Consider the following 12,008-nt stretch of genomic DNA (forward strand, 5'->3'; position numbering starts at 1 on the left):
ATAGTGAGAAAAGTGATTCGATTTCTTTAGTTGATTATTATTTTTTATGTTTTAAATTCTTTTTTTATAGCGTTTACTTATTTACTTGGGGGGGGGGCAGAGAATAAGCAAGCAGGGGAGGGGCAGAGAGAGAGGGAGACACAGAATCCGAAGCAGGCTCCAGGTTCCGAGCCGTCAGCACAGAGCCCGATGCGGGGCTCGAACTCATGAACCGTGAGATCATGACCTGAGCCGGTCAGATGCTTAACTGACCGTGCCACCCAGGCGCCCTGCAGTTCAATTTCTGAAAGAAGGAAGTTGTGTTTTGAAAAACATCCTGAATCAGGTTTTCAGGGGCCTGTGAGTAGACAGGTCCAGCTGGGGGTCTGGTTGCATGGGGTGGTTCTGACCTGTGCTGTTCACTTTCCTGGGCCTTGAGCAAGTCCTTGGGCCCCTCTTGCCAGGCTCCAGTTTCTCCATCTAGGCGAGTGAGGAGCAGGGAGGTCTGCTCTGGGCTTCACCGTCACATGGAGAGCGTGCACGGTGGGCATTTGCTGCAACCTGATGCCTGCCCCCCCCCCCCCTCACTGGGCAGGGTCTCTTCCTGGCCTCTGACATTCAGCAGCTGCGGCAGGCCATCGAGGAGTGCAAGCAGGTGATTCTGGAGCTGCCCGAGCACTCGGAGAAGCAGAAGGATGCCGTTGTTCGGCTCATCCACCTCCGGCTGAAACTCCAGGAGCTGAAGGTGTGTGCTGACCTACCTACCATGGAGGCCGAGGGGGGAATGTAGGAATCTCCCCTTCCAGATGCTGAGGGGCTGAAAGGGTGGGCCCTTGCCCCTTGTGGAGGCTATTTCTCTATTATTAGTCTGATCTTGATTGGCCAGTCCTGGTCTCATGCCACCTACTGGAGCAAGTAAGTGAGGTAAGGCCTGCCTCGAACCTCATTACCTAGAGTTGGTGGGTGTGTGTGTGTGGGGTGGTTCCTGAGGATTTTGCAAAGGGGACAGTGGTAAGGGTAATGGATTCTGGAGGCCAAAACCCATAGCTGTCCTTGAAGTCCTTGAGTGTGTGCACTCTTTAGCTTGGCTGCCATTGGGTCCCTGACTGGCTCATGAATCCCTGGAAACTTAGAAACTAGAATATTCACTAGGATATAGGTAAGGGTATGGTAACAAAGATGCCCCCAAATCCAGTGGTTTAAAGGAGTCAGATGTATACTTTTACTTATGTAGAAACCCTATGGGTGGCCTAGAGCCCATACGGCAACTAATGGTGTTGGGGATCCCAGGCCCTCCAGTCCTTGTGAGAATCCAAGATGGCCTCATGGCACTTTGGGTCTGTACTTAGCAGAAAAAACGTGGGAGGGGGGAGAAGGCCATGTCACTCCTGCTCACACACCCTTGGCCCTAACATGGTCCCAGGACAGCACCTAGGTGCAGGAGATGTTGGGAAAATCAGTCTGTACTCTGGGTGGTTCAGGCCTGACTCATCACTGGCGATTTCTTTCGCTAAAGGGAAAAGGGGGGGGAGCTCACAATATGTGCTGTAAACGGTACCTGGAAGAACTAGCCCCAGGGGCTCATGGGAGGGGAAAGGAGTTACAGCAGGCTCACCTGTCTGGTCTCTCTAGGACCCCAACGAGGACGAGCCCAACATCCGAGTCCTCCTCGAGCACCGTTTCTACAAGGAGAAGAGCAAGAGTGTCAAGCAAACCTGTGACAAGTGCAACACCATTATCTGGGGGCTCATTCAGACCTGGTACACCTGTACAGGTGGGCTGAGCTCCAGACCTGCTCCTTCTGGGTGGGTAGTCCTGGTCCCCAGGGCAAGGCAGAGACCTTCAGCCCTGCTGCCCTATCTGGGCTGTGTTCCGGAGAGTTCTCTGCAGTGTGCTCAGTATTTTGCTGAGCCCTGAGGAATACTGGGCATAAAACAAGGGACAAGAGACTCAAACTCCTGCCTTTATCAGGGTCACATCCACGTTCGGCTTTCTAGTATAGTAGCCACGAGCCACACGTGAACTCAAACTGATTCAAACAAGTAACGATTTAGTTCCTTACTAGTGCTGTCTACATTACGAGTGCTTAATGGCCACATGAGGCTGGGGGCTGCCATATTGGTCAGTACAAAGAAAACGTTTCCATTATGGCTGAACATCTCTATGGATGGTGCTGTTCTGAACGAGCATATGGTGTGTTAGACAGTTGGAGAAACGTAAGGAAAGAGAATAGTGTAGGTCAGGGAGTGCGTAGGTCAGGTGTGACTTTAGGGTGGAATAAAAAGGCATCACGTGACATTCAAGCAACACTTGGAAGTCAGGGAGCGAGTCAGGAGTATATGTGGGGAAGAATGGCCCTCGTGGGGGGGACTTGGCTAGATACACTGGCTGGTGTGTGTCCAGTGTCTTCAGTGTGGAGCAGAGAAAAGTGTGGCTGGGCCATTGCAACTGAGAGGAGGTTGGTGGAGGTGGGCTCAGAGGCGACCAGGTACTTTCTCTAAGTGCACCGGGGGCCGTAGGTCGGTGCTGGACATGCTTAGGTTTTAACGAGATCACTCTGGCTGCTGAGCTGAGCACCAGCTGAAGGAGAAGTGCAGAGATGGACGGGGAGGATGATGGCACTCTGATCGGGGTGGGGCTGTTTTGGAGGAGAAGAGCCCAGGTGCAGCACTGCCTGAAGGGCTGCAGATGGGCGTAAGAGTGGAGTTGAGATGATTCACCAATTTTAGTCTCAGTAGGTGGAAGGTTGGAGTCATTGAAACGCGAGGCGGGAAAACCATGTGTGGGAGGTGGGTTTGTCAAGGAAGAATGAGAATTCCGTTTAGACTGAGCGAGTCTGATGCCCTTCAGGCATCCAGGTGGGAATGGCCGGTGGTCTGGAGGTGAGGACGAAGGCCCGCACGCACCCACAGGGCAAGGCTTGGGAGGGGGCCTGACAAGGTCTTTCAAGTTCTGGGGCCTGCGGTGGGGCCTGGAGAAGCTCTCAGGTCGAGCTGAAGGCCAGTCCAGGCTGCAGGATCCCCTCCCTCCCCCGTCTGAGAGGCACGTTGCTGGTCCTCCCCACCCCAGGCTGTTATTACCGCTGTCATAGCAAGTGCTTGAACCTCATCTCCAAGCCCTGCGTGCGCTCCAAAGTCAGCCACCAAGCGGAATACGAGCTGAACATCTGCCCCGAGACAGGGCTGGACAGCCAGGATTACCGCTGCGCGGAGTGCCGGGCGCCCATCTCTCTGCGTGAGTGCCCCCGGAGAGAGCAGGGCGCAGGGTGAGGGAGGCTGCTCCGGGCAGGGTACCCCGGCCAACAGCTGTGAGAAACTTGGATCAGTCAGACGCTAAGGACGGCTTGGCTCCTGTGGATGGTGTCCTGCTCTCTCTCCTTGAGGAGTGAGAAGGGGCTGCTACGGGTGCCTTTTCTCTTCCCACTCAGCACACCGGGCTCCCGCCTAGGTCACGTGGGAGTGCTCACAAGGCTGCCCTGCGCCAGCCTCCCCGGCGGCCCCAGCGTCACAGGAAGCCCGCCTGGACGGGAAAAACGGCACGACAGTCGCTCGCTCGTGCGCCATATGTTAGGCCTTCTTCCAGAGAGTTACTGATGTTAATTTATGGGGTCCTCTCAGCAGTCCCGTGGTGGGGGTTATTGTCCCGTTTTACTGATGACAAAGCTGAGGGTAGCCGGGTGCCTGATTTGCTTCAGGTCTTGGGGCTCAGAAGAGGTTGCGTCAGGTCTGGAGGGTGGCTGTTTCCCTGTATGTGGCCCCTTCCTTCCACAGGGGGCGTGCCCAGCGAGGCCCGGCAGTGTGACTACACCGGCCAGTACTACTGCAGCCATTGCCACTGGAATGACCTGGCTATCATCCCTGCACGAGTTGTGCACAACTGGGACTTTGAGCCGCGCAAGGCAGGGGCGGTGGGGGAGGGGGGCTCGTATACAGGCTGAGTGGGGAGGAAGTGTAGCCCCAAGGACGGAGAGCCAGTGCTCAGGCCTGGGGGGTGGGGGGAGCGGATCTTGGTCCTGGGGGGGGGGGTGGGGGGGGGTAGTATGTGTAATGCTGGAGGTGCCACTCCATCATGTCCCCCAGGTGTCCCGCTGCAGCATGCGCTACCTGGCACTGATGGTGTCTCGTCCGGTCCTCAGGCTCCGCGAGATCAACCCTCTGCTCTTCAACTACGTGGAGGAGCTGGTGGAGATCAGGGTGAGGCTGGAGGGGGCAGGGTGGACGTTGTTCTCCCCCCCCCCCCCCCGCCCCGTGTCCTGGGAGGAGAGATGCCACCTGCTGAGGGCTAGTGAGGCCCCTTGGCTATCTTTAGGGTTAAAGACACTAGAGCAGTGTCCGGTCACAATGACAGTAGGCCTAGAGGCAATTTGAAATTTTCTAGTAGCCGCCTTAAAAGTAAAACGCAGGTGAAATTAATTTTAACAATATATTTTATTTGGTCCAATGTATCCAAAAGATTATTGCAACATAATTAACGTACTACATTATTGAGATGTATTGCATTCTTTCTCTTTTTTGTACAATGTGTCTGAGGATAAATGCATCTCAGAGTGCAGTTGGCCTGGACGCTGTGATTTGAACTTGAGCTCGGCTGCAGCTCTCAGATCTGGGACCATCCCGGGGGATGTGACCTAGGGGATGTATCCTGTCCCCTCTTGACCTGGAGTGCCAGCCCCCTCGGCCACCCAGATGTGCCAGGGTGCAGCTCCGCCCTGGCCGAGAATGCCCATCTGCCCCTCTCGTCCTTAGAAGCTGCGCCAGGACATCCTGCTCATGAAGCCATACTTCATCACTTGCAAGGAGGCCATGGAGGCACGTCTGCTCCTGCAGGTCAGGACACTGGAGCGGGAGCTGGGGGTCCGGGGTCGGGGAGGAGGAGGGCACATGGGAAACAGAGAGCCAGGGCAGTGAGGACACGCCGTGCCCAAGACTTTTTCAGACGAGTCGAAAGCTTATGTGTGCTGTGCATTTGGCACAGGGTCTCCCAGACTCCCAAGGGACGTGAGGTCTTCAGTAAGCAAACAGGCATTCTGCCCACAAAAGCGTTCTCTGATTACGTCCGTGCGAGAAACACTGGGAGAAGCAGGTATTGACCTGAATCTCCACGCAGTGGACCAGGCACAGGCGTGGACCGGGCACAGGCCTGCCCAGGCAAGACTGACCACGAACACACTTTTCCAGGCTCACTTATTTGCTCAACAAATATTCGGGGGTATTCACTGTTCTAGATCCTAGGGAGCAGGGAACAAAACAGGTAGGGATCCTTGCTCTCACTTCAGGGAGCACCCTTCGGGTGGGGAAGAAAAATAAGCAGAATGTCGGGGCGGGGGTTGAGGTCTGTGGACAAGATACGGCAGGGAAAGGAGGTGCAGAATGTTGGTGGTAGACAGGGCCAGGGCCGGGAGGAGGTATGGCATGCTGGGCAGAGGTGGGGCGTGCCCGCTGTGTTGGAAGCAGCAAGGTGACCGGTGTGGATGGTGCAGGGGGTGCTCTCTGGGGCCCAGACACCCTCTGCAGCCTGTTGCTTCCATGAGCACCCCTAGGGCCCAGATGTCGGGAGGGTCGGGGTGGGCAGTGGAAGGGGCCCTCACCTGGTATTGGGGTCACGGTTGCTGGGACCCACAGCTCCAGGACCGGCAGCATTTTGTGGAGAACGATGAGATGTACTCTGTCCAGGACCTGCTGGATGCGCACACGGGCCGCCTCAGCTGCTCGCTCACGGAGACCCACACACTCTTTGCCAAGCACATCAAGCTGGACTGTGAGGTGGGCCCCCTAGCCCGGGCCAGGGGGCATCGCCCTCTGCTCCCAGTCTCAAGGGCAGGGAGGATGGGAAAACATCTTGGCCCAGTGTGCCCTTCGGAGCATGCGCTGACCTGCCCCCCACTCTCCACTGTTGCCCCCCAGCGGTGTCAGGCCAAGGGCTTCGTATGCGAGCTCTGCAGAGAGGGTGATGTGCTGTTCCCCTTTGACAGCCACACGTCCGTGTGCACCGAGTGCTCTGCTGTCTTCCACAGGTTAGTGTGGCTCCGACCCACCCTGAGGCCAGGTGAGGGGGCCACCTGCCACAGTGGGGGGCATTGAGGCTCAGGTCTTTGCTGCCTGACTTTCAAAGCCCTTGGCTTTGATCCTAGATACGGGGTTAGACCCTGATGTGAACTAAGTTCAAAGTTCCCCTGGGAACAAGCACCTGTGGGGCTGGGGAGGGTGCTGCAGCCCAGACCCCAGGTGTGCACACGGTGTCTGACCTGCTCCCACTTTCCACCAGACCTGAGACGTAGCAGAGGCCAGAGCTTCCTAGACTTCCTGGTTCCTGGCACCCTCAGTGTCCTGGTGATTTTTTTTTCAAACATCCCTAGGCCGAAAGAAATACCAACATTTTTATTAAGTACTTAGATCCAAACAACTTAAGCATTTGTGACAAAAAGACTTAGTGGGTTGTTTGGAAAAAGAACACACCTATGTTGGAAGAAAAATCATTTAATTCTCTAATAAGCGCAGTTACTAATACTAGGTGATGCCTGCTGGGCCCTGCGTGACTTCTCACACTGGACTTAGATGGCCACCCCCCATTTCTGTGCCACGGGTTTTTGCCTGGCACTTGCTGTTTGTCCTAGCATCCAGTGACACCGTGGAACTGGGATTGCCGTCACCGTAGCAAAAACACATGCTGCAGGTGTGGCTTCCCTTGAGCTAGCAGTGTGTGTGCCATGTGACAGATGTCAAGCCTTGCTGTGTCACCACCAAATCTTAATAGTCCCCAGGACCCTGTGCCCCCCCCCCCCCCCCAGTGCCCTGGGCGGAGGCTCGGCACAGTGGTGGTAAGCACAGGTAGGGAAGCCAAGCGGTGAGAGCGCCCAGCGGATGGTAGCCAGCGGTCAGGTGTGGACCCTGTGGGAAGGCCTGCTGCGTTGAGAGCTGGATCGCAGGCCCGGTAGACACATCTGGGTGCCCACCTGGCTTCTGCCCTTTGGGAGAAGGGGGATGTTAGAGCCTGACTTAGGAAGCCTGTGAAGGCTCAGCGGTAGAATTTCACATGCAGGGAGCCTGGACCTTTCCTAGGGCTGCCCCCCGGCCCCCCCCCCCCCCGCCCCCAGGGACTGCTACTATGACAACTCTACCACGTGCCCCAAGTGTGCCCGGCTCACCTTGCGGAAGCAGTCACTCTTCCAGGAGCCTGGTCCAGATGTGGATGCCTAGAGCAGCAGGCACCCCCCCACCCCAAGCCTTTCTGGCATCCAACCTGCTGGTCATTGCCAAAGTCAAGGTGTTTTTTGTGTTCTGGAGACCCCAAGGGTGCAGCCCCTGGACGTCTCCCTTGTGCTGGGCCGGAGGGGTGTAAGCAGCACCATGAGGCCCGTCATCTGTCTCCCAGGCATTTGCTGGGATGTGGTGCAGCCTGGCTCTTTGCTGGGTGTGCTGCTGTGAAGGCTTCAGGGCTCCGTAAGCAGGGGAGTGGGCAAAGGGCGCCTCACCTCCCTGGTGGCAAAGAGCCTTGGGGCCGAGGCTGCTGGGCTTTGGCCACCCTGGAAACCCAGAGAGGACTTTGTGGGAGTAGCCAACAAACCCTGGGGATGCTGGCTACATACACCCAGACTTGGCCTGAGGAAAATCTGCAGTGGATGATTTGGATCTACCTGGAGCCTCCCATCCCCCAGCCCCTTGTCTGTTTGGAGACTTCTAGTTGTCTCTGGCTGGGGCCGTCTACAACCGTCTCCTGAGGGCTCTGCCCCTGCCTCTTGAGGTTCTGTCTCTAGGTTCTCCTCTGACAGGACCAGCCCCGGGGGTTACCTGTTCTGTACAACGTGGAGGGAAGGGGGCCGTGGTCTCTTCCTCCTACTCCCCCAGCCTACCCTGGTGCTCCAGGCTGGGTGGCTGGGGGTCCAGTTGGAAGAGGCTATCCTGCTTCCCAGTTTGGAGCAAGGACTATGCCCCTGGGGGAATTCTAGGTTAGGCAACGGGGTTGGCAGCAGTAGGCCTGTGTGGCTCTTCTGGGAACTCTCTGCCTGAGGAGCTCCATGCTGCTTCCACAGTGCCTGCGGAGGGCTCTGGACGGCCCAGAGACCACCAGCCAGTGGTCTTTTGCTTGGGGCCTGGAGGTGCTGGGAGTATTTGCTCAAGGGAGCTTTGGGCAGGAATCTTAGAGCCCATGTGGGAAGCCTGGAGCACAGGATGTGGAAGGTCCTGTACACCAGCTGACAAATGGGACCCTCAGGCAGAAGGTGAGAACCCACAGGTTCTTCACTGGTGGAGCCACAGTCAACCTCGGTGTTTGCAGGGACGTTTTGTGCTTTAGAGACCTTGCCATTGAGGGGGGAGTCCTGTGGGAAGGGGACATTTCAGGATGTGGCTCTCCAGCCTTTTGTGCCCTCTTGCCCAGACTGTGGTCAGCTGTTGATGCATATGGTTGACATACATATGTGGTGGGGGTGGGGTGGACAGGGAACATAGCCACTTGGGTATCCATCACCTTTGGCTAGGAAACCCAAGAGGAGATGCTTCAGCCAGCAGAAAAGTCGGCTTAGCCTGCTGGAGGATCAGAGGGGTGGCTAAAGACCGTGTCCCCTCCTCCTGGCTCTTCTGCGCCGTCAGAAAAGCCTCCGTTGGTGGCTTTAGGCAATCCTCTCACCGAGTGTTCTGATCTGCCTTGGGGTAACAGTGAGAAGCAAACACGGGTGCGGTTGGGTCAACAGGTCCCTGCCCTGCTTCCCCTTCCTCTCGAGGGCTGAAGAGGGGCTTAAGGTCCAGATGCCCTTTTCCTGCACCCCCAGATCCACACATTTTCCACCACTGCTTTCCATTTCTGTCAGAAGGATACTGGCCATTCCCGGCTTTACCGCGTAATGGACGTCACATCACTGTAGTTACAATCACCACGTCCATAGAAAGCGTTAATAAGTTGCCATCTGCTGGATGAGGTGTTGGCCCCTTTTCTTTTTAACAACCCCCATTCCCTCCTCCCCCAATATCGCCATCTTCCCCTTCTGGATGACCGAGTCTTTAAACAAGATCACGTGTGGGTCTTGGAATCCAAGCACTGTAGCCAGGACCCACCAAAGAGCCAGTTTGCACGGCCAGCGCTTCACAGAAAAGCAGCAAGGGACACCTGGTTGTACTGACGCCATAGCCGCTGTCTCATTAAATCTGTGTTCTCTAGACTCTGGTGTGTGTGGTGAATTGGGGACAAGACAGGATTTATTGACATGCAGACCAACTGCAGCCTTCCCCATCCAGTGGGGCCAAAGGTGATTCGGTTTGGGGAGTTTGTGATGAGTGTCAGAGGGCTGAGTGTACGGAGTCCCCTCAGCTCCGTGTCTATGAAAGATGAAAACACATAACTTGGGGTTGTTCAGGCTCTAGGAAGCATCGAGCACTGAGCCTGGCGTGCAGAGGATGTTTGGTAAGTAGAAACTGTGTCTTCTGGAGTCCTCATGGTTGAGGGATTATCTCATAACCCAGTGGAATCAGCGGGAAACTGGCTGATCATGCAAGTCACATGTCCAGCTCCTGGCAATCTCTTTCACAAGCTAGACCCACAGAAGGGCCCTCACTGCAACTCAGGACCATTCCCATTGCCCTGGGCTTCAGGAGAACCCTAACTGCCCCTCTCCCAAATTACATTCAAGCCTCTGTATATGTACATTCTTTTCAGAGAGATGATCTACAGTTTTGACCAGGATCTCAAAGGGGCCATGACCCAGCGAATATAAGGAATCTTCTGATAAGGCTGTAACCCTAACCCTAAAGAAACCAGAGAGCTCTATGGGCGCAAGCGGAAGGGAGGGAGGAATGGTGTGGGAGGGCTGTTTGTGGGCCTGGTCTTGGCATATTTGAGCACACACCTCCAACTACAAGTAACTAAAGCTATACTTTGGATACTTGATGTAAGATGAATATGTTTTCTCTCTCTTTTAGGTGATGAAATGGTATTTTCTTTTTACCATTAAATTTTTTTTAATGTTTATTCAGTTTTGAGAGAGAGAGAACATTAGCAGGGGAGGGGTAGAGAGAGAGGGAGATACAGAATCTGAAGCAGGTTCCAGGCTCTGAGCTGTCAGCACAGAGCCTGACATGGGGCTCAAACTCACAAACCGTGAGATCATGACCTCAGCCAAAGTCAGATGCCCAACTGACTGAGCCACCCAGGAGCCCCTCTTTTATCATTTATATATTGGCAAACTTACATATACAGAACCATTGCAAAAACATTCCCATTTACCTATCTCCTGGATTCCCTAATTTTTTTTTTTTTTGGCATTTATTTATTTTTAAGAGAGAGAGACAGAGCACCAGCAGAGGAGGGGCAAAGAGAGAGGAGACGGAATTTGAAGCAGGCTCCAGGCTCCAAGCTGTCAGCACAGAGCCAGATGCGTGGCTTCAACCCATGAACCGCAAGATCATGACCTGAGCTGAAGTAGGACACTCAACCGACTGAGCCACCCAGGCACCCCTGGAGTCCCTAAATATTAACATTTACCTCATTTAATGTATTCTTTCTGTGCACGTGCACATTTCTTTTTCTGAACCATTTGGCAGGGAGTTTCAGAGATGATGCTCCTTTGCCTCTAAATACATGCGTCTTCCTGCCAAACAAGGACGTTACAAGGCCACAGTGCACTTATCACTGGGAAATTAACATGGACACATCACAGAACCTACAACAAAACTTATTTAGATTTCGCCATTCAGCTGCTATGTCTGTTTAGTCTTCTCTAATCTGGAAAGGTGCGTGATGGACCCCTTTAAGAAGCGCAAGGTAACTGGGGCGCCCGGGTGGCTAAGTCGGTTAAGTGTCTGACCCTCAGTTTCCGCTCAGGTCATAATCTCACAGTTTTGTGGGTTCGAGCCCTGTGTCGAGTATGGAGCCTGCTTGGGATTCTCTCTGTCTCTCTCTGCCTCTCCCCCACTTGTGCTGTCTCAGTCTCTCTCAAAATAAATAAACTTAAAAAAAAAAAAAAAGCACAAGTTAATAATTTTGAAGACTATCCTTCAATGCGGGTTTTCCTGATAGGATTCAGGCTTCGCACGTGGGGTGAGAATTCCCCAGAAGTGACGCTTTGATCTACTTGTCTCCTGCGTCCTTTTGACATGTTTCTGTCATTCTTTAGGAACCGCTTACTTTCTAGCGTAATAAGGTGTTCTTGGTTTTTCTTGCACTTTCCCACTCCTAGCCCTGAAACCAGCCATTTCCTCAAGGAGCCCCAATAGCTGTTAGTGGACAGTGGTAATTCAGTAAACAAGATGTGGTCGTCGGGTGTGCTCAGTCCTACTGGGCTGTCACTGCTTCTAGGTCCTTTTACCAGACAGGAAATAGTAGCCCTTCATCGACATCTAGTCCTCCATAAACATATTAAAAACATGAGTTCACACTGATACTCCCAATTTCAAAGTAATGCCACAAGATTCTTTCCCCTTTTTAATATTTGTGATTCCCTTCCTTGACAGAAACCTGGCTCTGTTATCTATAATTATTTATTTGCTCAATCCTAGAACACACAGAGAGTACCTTCAGCATTGCCAACCTATGCCTCTGTGAAAAAGAAGCCTAGAGCTTAATATTTTTTTTGAGTTCCTTTTTGTATTTAGTTGAGGGAATACAGTCAAAACACAGCATTCAAAATTCACTTGGGTGTTTCTCCCCTTTCACTGTGCATATGTAATTCATGAGAAATATGGTTCCATTCATGTACTCCGTTTTATTTCCCTATTTTAATTTTTTTAAATTGGCTTCACACCTAGTGCAAAGCCCAACATGGGGCTTGAACTCACGACCTTGAGATCAAGAGTCAGAAGTTTAAGCAACGGAGAGCCACCCGGGGGCCTCTTATTTGCCTATTTTATTGTTGTGATATATTAACATGGTTCCTAAAGTCAGAACTTCACAAGAGGCCACGGTGCTTGGCTGGTTCAACAGAGACTTGCCTGTCTCTCTCTCTCAAAAATAAACATTAAAAAAAAATTTTTTTAAAGGCACCTTAAAAAATAAAAACCTTTATAAAAGGTTCGTCAAATATCTTTCTCCCCCGTTCTTTG

The 12,008-nt window shown here is 53.4% G+C and overlaps 1 protein-coding gene and 1 long non-coding RNA gene across 6 annotated transcripts in view; one reads left to right on the plus strand and one right to left on the minus strand.

Annotated features, from left to right (window-relative positions):
* The window catches only part of DEF8 (differentially expressed in FDCP 8 homolog), a 16,638-nt gene extending 7,505 nt beyond the window's left edge, over positions 1-9,133 (plus strand). For 3 of the 4 annotated variants that reach the window (XM_040443403.1, XM_040443400.1, XM_040443402.1), the window contains 9 exons: positions 575-724; positions 1,612-1,753; positions 3,049-3,213; positions 3,750-3,877; positions 4,059-4,172; positions 4,725-4,805; positions 5,601-5,741; positions 5,883-5,992; positions 7,073-9,133. In XM_040443403.1, the coding sequence (XP_040299337.1) occupies positions 575-724; positions 1,612-1,753; positions 3,049-3,213; positions 3,750-3,877; positions 4,059-4,172; positions 4,725-4,805; positions 5,601-5,741; positions 5,883-5,992; positions 7,073-7,175 (1,134 nt within the window). In that variant the 3' untranslated portion in view covers positions 7,176-9,133. The remainder of the gene's footprint in view (positions 1-574; positions 725-1,611; positions 1,754-3,048; positions 3,214-3,749; positions 3,878-4,058; positions 4,173-4,724; positions 4,806-5,600; positions 5,742-5,882; positions 5,993-7,072) is intronic. The other variant, XM_040443401.1, reaches the window with a different exon arrangement.
* Positions 1-12,008, minus strand: part of LOC121009969 (uncharacterized) — a 30,083-nt gene that overhangs the window by 497 nt on the left and 17,578 nt on the right. For both annotated transcript variants that reach the window (XR_005780942.1, XR_005780941.1), the window contains one exon: positions 11,088-11,093. This is a non-coding gene — a long non-coding RNA (uncharacterized LOC121009969). The remainder of the gene's footprint in view (positions 1-11,087; positions 11,094-12,008) is intronic.

Source organism: Herpailurus yagouaroundi, unplaced genomic scaffold, assembly GCF_014898765.1.
Source record: "Herpailurus yagouaroundi ecotype Mexico unplaced genomic scaffold, PumYag 190, whole genome shotgun sequence".
In the NCBI taxonomy this organism is placed as follows: Eukaryota; Metazoa; Chordata; class Mammalia; order Carnivora; family Felidae; genus Herpailurus; species Herpailurus yagouaroundi.